Here is a 10,238-nt window from a genome sequence, read left to right on the forward strand (position 1 = left end):
ATATGCATATAGCTGTTGCATTTACTTGCTGGACTTTATTACTGTAATATGAGCTTAACCCTTGAAGTCCCAATATCAACATACCAATTCTCCAAACTGATCTCCATACATTTCCTTTAAGAATCAGGTGAGAGGATTTAATAACAGATCAAAGTATTTTCTCTTTGGTGATCATTTGTTAATTCTCATAACTGTATCTCTTGACAATTACTGGATATTGTTAGGAGAAAATTGATGTTGGTCACTATCGGGACATAAAGGGTTAAAAGCAATAAAAATTAATAACAAAGGGCAAATGTGATGGCCTTTCACATAGGCTGCAAATGAATAAACCTTTAACTTCAAATGACTACCTGAATATTTCATTAACTGTTGCAAATAATTTTGCAGTGAATGTAACAATAATATTTTAATTTTCACTTCTGTATTTCTAATAATCAATAAATAATATAATGTAGATTCTATTCTTATGTCTCTACAAAATTTGTGTAAGCCAGGGGTGTAGCCAGCCCATAGACCTGTACACCTGAACCTACAAAGTTTTCGTTTGATCACTCTACCACTTGCAATAAATTATACATTGTTGGGGTGAGCTGGTCATGCATGCTAGTTTCAGGATATGTGGAAATGAAAGTCAGCCAGGCCTACAACTAGTCAAAAAAGCTGGCCGTGCCTCTGTAAGCATACTAATCAATAATTTTCATTTAATGATTTCAAGTGAAAAATACCAAAACTCATAAAAAATTGGTACCCTATCTCAGCATCACTGTATGCTGGAAACTCTAATTTTATATTAAATATTTTGTAATTGTAACAAATAATTTCTATATTACAATATAAATGACACTCCATTCTAGACAAAAATTATCTGAACTAAACTATACATAACCAGAGTTCTACTGTCTCTTGGACATCTGTGAGCATACTGAATGTGTGCAAATTGATGACATTATCTTAAGAATAATGTTGCTTAGCTTTGCATGCATAATTAGGGGGATGACAGCAACCACTAGCCGACAAAAATTATTATTTGAAATGCAATATGTACATGTGTCATTGACCAACCGTGAGGTCAAGATGGCTGGATATTGGCCAAGTTCTTTTTCGCATTTTTATAGAATGGGACGAAGTTGAGGTAAAGAAAAATGCAAAAAAGAATGAGGCCAATATTCAGCCATCTTAAACCAAACAAGCTTGGTCAATAAAAGATTTATTATATGGTGGGACTGACATGGGAAATCCCAAGAGTGCAAGATGGGCTCATCTTGCACGCTCGGGTAGCCAATAAGAAAGCAGGATTTGCTTCATCTTGCCTGCTTGCAGACTCAGCCATATAATAAACAATCTTATAACACCAAAATGGCCATGCTTCTATCTTTTGGCTCACCAGTTGGAAATGAAATATTAAGATCACAATCCCTTTCAAGTGCCAGCCCATAGTGGAACCTTGATATAACAAGGGGCCAAGAGAGTGGCAAAATTTGTGTGCTGTAATAAGGTTTCGATATATAAAGGTTCTGTTTCATAGATTTTACTATTACTGGCAGGGGTGAAAAAAAAGAAAAAATTAATTGTAAAAAAAAATAGTACATATACAATTTTTTTTTATAGAGGCTCTTAAGTTTTAAATCAAGGTTTCACTGTACAGCCTTCACTGTTACAATAATTACAATTCTTTGGAAATGTCAATATTGCTTTCACTTTTTAGCAGGTAGATTGATATTTATTAACATGATTAATACTGGAAGTTTGCCAGCAGCAATTTTCTTTTTGTTGGACTCCACACAAGGAACGAGGGTTCAATCTTTGAAAAAGGTACCTCAAGAATTTTGTTCACAAAATAAAATGACTCTGGCTTGGTGGTGAGATTTGTAAATCTGAAGTTAACATGAACAGGGTCTTAATTATTATTCCCTAAATAGGGTGAGGTTTTAATAGCCCTCATGGCACACACCTATCTTAAATTCACAGTCAACACCCTGCCCCCTTCACTAAGGGTTGTTACTGAGAAAAGGGGAGAGACAGAATAATATTGGATGATAAGGGCTGGCTATCGTCAGGATACCAGAGCTTTTTCCTCATGTACAATATGTGCATTGAGATGTGGTGAGATGCTTTGGTATTGGCGTAGGAAGTTTCTGTTCCTTATAGACGATATTAAGGGCTGGCTAAGGAGTGGAAGAAAAAAATTAATGTTTAGAGAGCATGTGCGTTATCAACAGTCTTGCTGTGAAGAACACATTGGGCCATTTCATTAACAGCATTTTTGAATTCTTCGATTATAATTTCAGGATCTCTTATAACAGCAACATCACCTTGAACTCCTACAATGACTTGACCAGCATAAGTGTAAATAGACAGTCCCAATCCAATGTTGTCTCTCTGTGGAGGCCAGAATGCCATGTACTTGATAGGGCAGTTGTTGACTGTGAGCAAGTATTGAGGTCCTGGGACATTTGAAAGAACACAACTTGTTTTTTCGGCTATAATAGTGTTGGTTTTACGGGTAAAAAATTCGGGAAACAGTTCATTGGTTAGGTACATAAATGCTCCTGAACCTAGTGGCTCACCAGAGACTTTAACAGCATCCATGCGGGCCTTGGTCTCATACAGTAAGTTAAGAACACCATCAGTCGCCACCGCCAGTTTGAGGAAAATTAATGAGAATTTATTTTCAAAGGCCATTTCCTTTGCAGAAACTGACGATCGGACATCTACAGGAATTGACGCAGTGAGGTCATAAGGGTTAACCACACCTTTCTTCTGGAAGTACCTTCTCAGTGCTAAGGTTAGACAGGACATTAGAACATCATTGATTGTTGTTCCTGTAGCTGTCTTGATCTGTTTGATCAGCTTAAGCTCAAATGCCTCTTGCCAAGTGACCTTTTTAACCCCACTGATCTTTGGTCCATGTAAAATGGAACAGTCAGCAAATGAAAGAAACAGTCTCACAAAGTATCTGGGCGTGATCAATGCTGCTTTGGCCAGTAGGAATAACCTTCCACTAGAGGAAAACTTTTGGGGTTCTTTTTGTGGTGTTGCCTGGTCTGGAAGTTGGTTAATAAGAAACCGTGTCAGAGAAACCCCATCAGCAATAGAATGGCTCATTCTGAAAACCACTGCAAGGTTTTTATCACCATAATTTGTTGGGACACAGCAAAAACACCATGGAGATCTTCCCTCAGGGAAAGGATCATTACTCAGCTTGGAAACTATGGCTGCAAGCTCGTCTTTTGAGGTCGGTACTTCACCCTCCCATTTGAAAACATGGTTTTCAATACTGAAGGATTTGTCTTCCTGAAAAAAGTACTGGAAAAATCCGGGGCGAATGTAGGATCGAGCTCTAGGGTAAATAAGCTCTCCGTTCTCTTTCTTAGCGTCTACCATGCGTTCTAGAATGGCCCTACGAAAGCTTTTCATTCCTTCGTCGAAGCTGTGAGTGTTTTCCACGCAAATCAAAGCGTTTATTGCGAGGCGGTTTACATCTGAACTTTGTTGCCATAGAGCATCCGAAGCGTTCAAGGCAATTCCGCCATTGGTGGTCTTTGCCATAACTTGCTCAACCGTTTTTAAAATGAAAAGTACAGCAATGACTGGGAATGAAGGAATGACAAGAGCGAAAAGAACTGCGTAACATATGAGGCATTGGAAGAAGAACCAAGCTCCCAATAACAACGAGGTAAAACGTCCCGCACGGGTCTTCCCTGTACAAGAATGCTCTGCACCCGAGATTTCGGCAGTTTTCCGTGGAACGCTGTTAGCAAAACGACGGCTGTTCATCTCCTTTCTTGAATAATTCGAGTTCACTTCTTCATTGCAAAGGCTGGCTTTAACAACTGTATCACCCTCCATGTTTCAATGAATGCACAAATGAATCTACAACACATGCTGTGCGTTCCTCGACTGTTTAAGATCGAGTTCAAAGGTTTCTTCCAAACATCGCGAATAACGATTGGTCAGTCACAAAGTATCACCCAAACCGGAAGTCATGTCATACACGTGAGGTAGAATCATAACACACTCCAGTCAAAGCCCAAGCATTAATTGCACACTCTTTACGTCCCTCTGGAACATTTGTTACATGCAAGAAACCACGTTCATAAATTTGTCACTAAACTTGCAGACTGTTCTCACTCCCCTCTAATTTTTTCGTCAGATGGTGGGGATCAAAGAACCTACCCTTACGGGCGGCCATCTTGGCTTCACAACCGCTGTCTCTTTTAAAGCTCGACGATCTTACGAAAAAGGGGACTGCGAACCCTCTACTGAACGTGCAGTAGATTTAGTCGCGGAAGTCCAGGGGAAGTGGACTTTTTCCCTTGTGACGCGACTGTCTTGTGACCTTGAATGACCTTCAATGTGAGACAATGAGTAGTCTGGGCCCTGATTCAATTTCCCTGCTGTGACAGACATTGATTTTATTTCTTATGCGGTGTCATTACTGTGGGTGGGTAAAATTATGTTATGGCATTTTACTAAGAAATGTATGGGCAGCAGAGCCTCAATGCTGTTCATAAAACGGTGCATTTGGTTAAATTCCAGAATAGGCAAGGGTTGCTCAATTTTTTTTCGAGTACGTTACTTAGTACCACAGGATATAGTACTGTATGGTACCTACCTGGCCGCACAACAACAGTACAGACTTATACAATTTCCGGTTTGTGTTGGTGTGCTTTTCAGTTTAGAAATTCTGGCACAGGCTAGCGAGAAGCACATACAAACCCAATTTTCTCTTTGGCAATTTCGGTTTTGGAGTATTACATAGCCAGAAATGTTATGTCATGTTTCGATGCGTATAGTGCTATCTGCCTAAGACAGAACTAGGGATTTGATTTCAGTAGCCTTTCAGTAGCCTTCGTTGATCAGGTCGCTTTATTTTCTGATTTTAACCGTTTATCTGATATTTGAGTTACGTGGACCAGGTTTTGCTCCCTGTAGCAGTTTTGCCTTTTATATATTAGAATAAAGCTCAAAAAACATTTTAAAAACACTCATTGCGAATTTTATAAACAATTTTCATGTCGGAAACGCATCTCCTCATACAAAGCGCTCCCGGGGGGGGGGGGGGTACTCGACCAATATTTGGGTATAGGTGAGCCGCTGAGGGTTTGAAACCCTGACCCTGTTTTAGAACAAAAAATTCCTAATATACATACCCTGTTTAGGACAACACCGTCAATTTTAGTACCCTGTTTAGGACAACTCCCTCAATTTTATTACTCGTTACTCGATCGTGCATGAAACACTCTGTTTATAATTATAACAGACAAATTTAGAACAGAGAGGACGAAAACCATACCCTGTCCAGCGGCACATCCCCGTAAAGGGACAAAGCCTTTGAGTCAGGGGGGGGGGGGGGTGATGAACTCGCCAATCGCTCCTATAGGGATCGCGCGGCGGATGATCTTGGCCATCGTGACGTCACGAGAAATTTATCCCGGGAACTTTAAATGGTTTCAGCGAGCGAAATTGTTTCGTGGTTTCAAGAGGTAAAAGTCGAGATGTTGCGATGAAACGACCGAAGGTATGCGTTTATCTATCAATGCTATATAGTAAAATTGCAACATATTCTAGGAAAGAGCATTTCCATCGTAAAAAATCAAGAACTTCCCGAGATCGACCAGATGGTACAACTCATACCGGCGCGTCTTTAGAGACGCATAACTAAAGAGCCCAGTAGAATTTAGTCTCGAGAAAAACAAATGACGTTAATATGGTATAGGTCTTTCAATTAGTGATAGAAGTGAGTCATCTAATAAGTTAGCAAAAATGATCAGTGGGATAAAAGTCGCAAACCTCAGGGATGTTTACAAAAATTGCAAAAGTGGCGTGGACAGGTCACGAAACATAGCGTCATGATCTTCATACTAGACTATCAAATTGTGTAAACAATTCAATAAAACTAAACAAATGTAAGAAGCAAGTGTTTTTTTTTTTTTATAGAATATGGGCTATAATCTTCAAGGGTTTTGAAAGGATTTCCTGTTTGAGTCAAACGTATCAAAATGTTAATAAAGCGTATTGAATCAAATCGTCGGGCGATAACCAAGGATATTATTATAGCTTATTGTATTGCAACTTTTCACTATAAATTACGATCATTTTGTCAAAACATTCATTGCTCATGATGGAGATAAGCTCACATTGCCTTTCTCTTTGCTTCTTCGCCCCACAAACAAAGGAAAACATGGTTTTTATCCTGTAAATAGTCAAACAGAATCTATCACTGGGGTAAAGTGCCGTGAGCTAAACTTTTTGATCAACATCAACATTTTTAGGGCTTTATGCAGAGAATCCAGGAGGAGGATCCGTAGAAAGGATGGGTATGTAGCTTTGCCTTAATCGCTTTACAGAGTTAATAGAAAAAAAAAACTAGAAAAAGCCAAGAAAACGGACACTTGTAAGCGTTTCAATGGTGTAATATTGAACATGTGTTTCCTCGGGCGTCCGCATCTCAAAAATAAGGAGGAAAAAACCTTCTAAGGATATAAAAAATTGCAGGATTTTCATGCGATGAATATCATCACCCTTCTCACACTTTTACAATATAAAAAGAGACTTTTTTAATGATTCATTTTTTCGGTTTTCCTTTTTGTGTAGTTCAATAAAGACACCAAAGTTCAAGAACGACAATATAGTTCAATAACTACACGAGTTCAGAAAATGACACGAGTATCAATGTATGTTTATTAGGTAATGTCAAGGCAGGGGATCTACTGGGAGTGGGAGTGCAGGGGCATCAGTTTAATTTTCAATCATTGATGCTTTTTAACTTACTTGGACTCCATGCTATTGTCAGTTACATCAAGTGACACTGTCCAGTTCCAACAATCTTCGGGGCCTGCTCGTACAGTTTTATCACCCAGCTTGTACAGTTTTATCACCCAGCTGATGTAGCTTTGTGGTAATTTCTCAGTAGGAGTAACTTAGTAAAGACCCAATCGTTCCATGACTATAGATGGTCCATTATAATAGCTCTAAAGCCTCTCTTTAAAATTTGCTGTTGTACTACCTCTGCTAATATATTTCACATAGCCTTGCCTTTTAGCTATTGGTTTAAGATTAGAAATCAGTCTTTGGATTATCCTGATAGGTTGCTTGAAGTTACAAAAATTTATAATTCAAGGGAGGCATATTTTTTTACCATTGCTTTGGGGGGGGTGGTGTTTGTGGTTTAACTCACCTATATTAGTGTGAAGTTTAGGGAGTAGGTGAGGAAAACCATTATAATATCTGATTTAAGAGATGCTTAACAAATAATTAGGGATTTTAAGTGATAATATTGCCTTTATTTATTTATTTATTTTGTTTTGAATTTTGTATATATTATAATCTCTTTTTATCTGACTGATTTTATAATTAGATGCTTCCTTGGTTGGGAATACTCTGTAGATGATGAGAAAACACATGCAGTGTATGATAGAGGAGGTGCTGCTTACTGGATGTCTGTAAAGATCTAGTATAATAGATTCCACTAAAGAGTAGTGCGGTGCGGAAAGTGTAGGATGTTAGATGGAGTGGATTTCATGGAGCAAGAAGAGACCTTACAGGAAACAGGAAATTAGAAGAACCAGTTTCCTTTTATTTTTTATATACTGAACAAATGTGTTTTCTTTCTTGCATAACAGGTCTGACTTAGACTTGTTTACATTTAAAAACTTTGCACATTGACTTTGATTAAAAGAAACAGTTTGTTATCAATAAAATTTTCTTACACTGGTGTTTTTCTTTTACTTCTTCTTTAACTTTTTGTCTCTTCTAGAATTTGGTTAGCCAAGCAGTCTAGCTGCCCTGCCATTAGTTGCGGTTGGGCAGCTACCCGCTTCGCCTCTGTTACTGTGTTTTTAATTTCTTTTGCTTTTTGTTTTAACCTTTCTTCTTTTCCTTTCAACTCTTTCTCTTCTCTTTCAATTTCCTTTCTCCTCAGCTCAATCTCAGTGGCTGCCAGTCAGCTCCTTACTTCCATTTCTTCTTCCAGGGATAACTGTAAAAATGAGTAACCCACATATAATAATCTGTCTATTATTGTTAACTTATCTTACCCCATCCTCGGAGACCCAGGGGCAGATAGTGGGGGCGAGGGAAAGTCTAAACGGGCCGAAAAATATGGCACGAAGAAAAGTAAAGAACGGCGAGAAGAGCCCCTGGGGACAATGTCTTGCAAGACCAGTTCCAAACGGTCGCCGCCGTTCTGAATTCTGATTGGTGCCAGAAAACTTTTGTGTTTTTCTGCCCAATCAGAAGGCAGAACGGCGGCGACCGTTTGGAACTGGTCTGGTAAGACATTGTCCCCAGGGGCTCTTCTCGCCGATCTTTACTTTTCTTCGCGCCATATTTTTCCGTCTGTTTAGACTTTCCTTTGCCCCCACTATCTGCCCCTGGGTCTCCGAGGATGATCTTACCCCCGTCTTCACGATAATAAAATATGATGAGCTCGTCCTTTAAAACAAAAAGCATCCTATCTCAACAAACTGTTGAAAGCCTTGTTTCATTAGGGAAGGGGAGGGGAGGTGAGGTAGGGTAAACGCAAATAAAAATAGCCATAGGGGAATGGGGCTGGTTTCGGAGAAAAGGCCTGTTTCCATACGTGTTGATGTCATTATGATACCATTCGGCTGAGCCCTATGTGCCTTTTGTTATTTTAAGATGCCTTTTGCTTTCCCAGAAAACCATGAGATTGGGAGTCTGGTCGTGAGACCGTGAGAAAAGTTACAAAATTGTGAGACTCATGGCAGAATTGTGAGAGTTGGCAGGTCTGCCTCATATGACATTTTCTATCGAAACCTGTAACCTGTAAGTAGTAGGAAGAAACTTTGTATTAAGTGGGCACTACAGCATTCTCTGAGATGTCTGCTTAAATTATACAAGTTTCACTGTACATATTTGACTCCATTTGCACTAACTATTGATATGGAACGAAATGAAATTGCTTCATGCATAACAGATGTACATGTTTGGAGCTGTATGTAAATCTTATTAATTTGTTTTGCTATTTATGAAAACTTAATGTAAGCTTATAGGTATTACAGAGAAATATCCTTTGCTTCAACAAGATGGTACAACCTTCAAGTGTTAAAAATATACATATATTCCTGGTGTAATTATTATAGATACATAGTGTTGAGGGAAGTCTTTGGTCTACTTTTTCTTAGAACCGAAAAATAATTGACTTACATTGTGCCGGGGTAACCGAGTCGAGGTCATCTGTTTATATCAATATTGAGCGCACTCGAATGGACTGATCATTTTTACTGCTAATTTCCCCCATTAAACATCAAGGGCAATGTTTTCCACTATTGCTGACCTACCCTTCTGCCAAGTTTCGAATTTCCACACCAAACCGATTTTCTAAAACATGCGATGTTAATGTGCGATCATGCAAATTTCTGCGACAAATAACATTGGCTTAAACTGTTGACGAGGTAATTATCAACAGAATATAATACAATTAACTCTCCTTCTCGGAAAGAGCTGTTGCAACTATACTTTCCTTCTAACAGAAACTACTTTAAAGTTTACTTATCCCGAAAAGACAGCTTGAATAGGTGGTACTATTGGCATTATTGGAGATAACAGCAAAGTAATGAATACAATGGCATCAGTTCTGGGACTGTACCTTTACTAGCGGCTACGCTCGCACACTCGAATGGACTGATCATTTTTTCTGCTACTTTATCTCAATTAACTTCAGAGGCAATGCTTTCCCATAGAAGTAACCTACCCTCATGCCAAGTTTCGATGTTCAACACCTCACCGATTTCGAGAAAATGCGATATTACTGTGCGAACATTGAAACTTTTGCGGCACATTATTCCACTCGAGGAAATTGACCGAAACTGTTTACAGCTCTCATACGCGTTATTTTTCGGATTAATGCACATTTCACTCACCTGCTCGGAAAGAGATGTTGGAACTGCACTATCCTACCGTGACAAAGACCATTTTGGAGCGTCAGTATCCAGGAAAACCAACTTTAAAAGTAGCATTTGGAAATGGCAACGGCGCCATTTTCGAAAACTCCTCGAAGTTGCGCGCTTCTCTCTTCGTGACGTCACGATGGCCAAGATCGTCCGGACAAACAAACTACCAAGTTCACCACCCCCCCCTGCTTTGAGTAGATCGAGAATGCAAAGTTTGTCTGAGTCACGCGGGGGGCTAAGGTGGTTGTGATAGTGCAAAGTCAGTTTCAAAGTGCAATATGGCGACCAGCCAGCGCCGGCTAAGATTTGAGGATTAAT

The 10,238-nt window shown here is 39.2% G+C and overlaps 1 protein-coding gene and 1 long non-coding RNA gene across 2 annotated transcripts in view; both read right to left on the reverse strand.

The window, feature by feature from the left end:
- Positions 1–4,267, reverse strand: part of LOC140943073 (putative diacyglycerol O-acyltransferase MT1809) — a 4,435-nt gene extending 168 nt beyond the window's left edge. The window contains exon 1 of the mRNA XM_073392127.1: positions 1–4,267. This exon is cut by the window's left edge and continues 168 nt beyond it. Within this exon, the coding sequence (XP_073248228.1) occupies positions 2,197–3,852 (1,656 nt within the window). The 5' untranslated portion in view covers positions 3,853–4,267 and the 3' untranslated portion in view covers positions 1–2,196.
- A 3,294-nt stretch (positions 4,268–7,561) lies between these two features.
- On the reverse strand, positions 7,562–10,101 carry LOC140943135 (uncharacterized). Its single transcript, XR_012166590.1, has 2 exons — positions 9,891–10,101; positions 7,562–7,984 (listed from the first exon to the last, which is right to left on the reverse strand). It is a non-coding gene; the product is annotated as an uncharacterized lncRNA (long non-coding RNA).
- Between the last annotated feature and the right edge of the window lie 137 nt (positions 10,102–10,238).

The sequence above is a fragment of the Porites lutea genome, chromosome 7, assembly GCF_958299795.1.
Source record: "Porites lutea chromosome 7, jaPorLute2.1, whole genome shotgun sequence".
NCBI lineage: Eukaryota > Metazoa > Cnidaria > Anthozoa > Scleractinia > Poritidae > Porites > Porites lutea.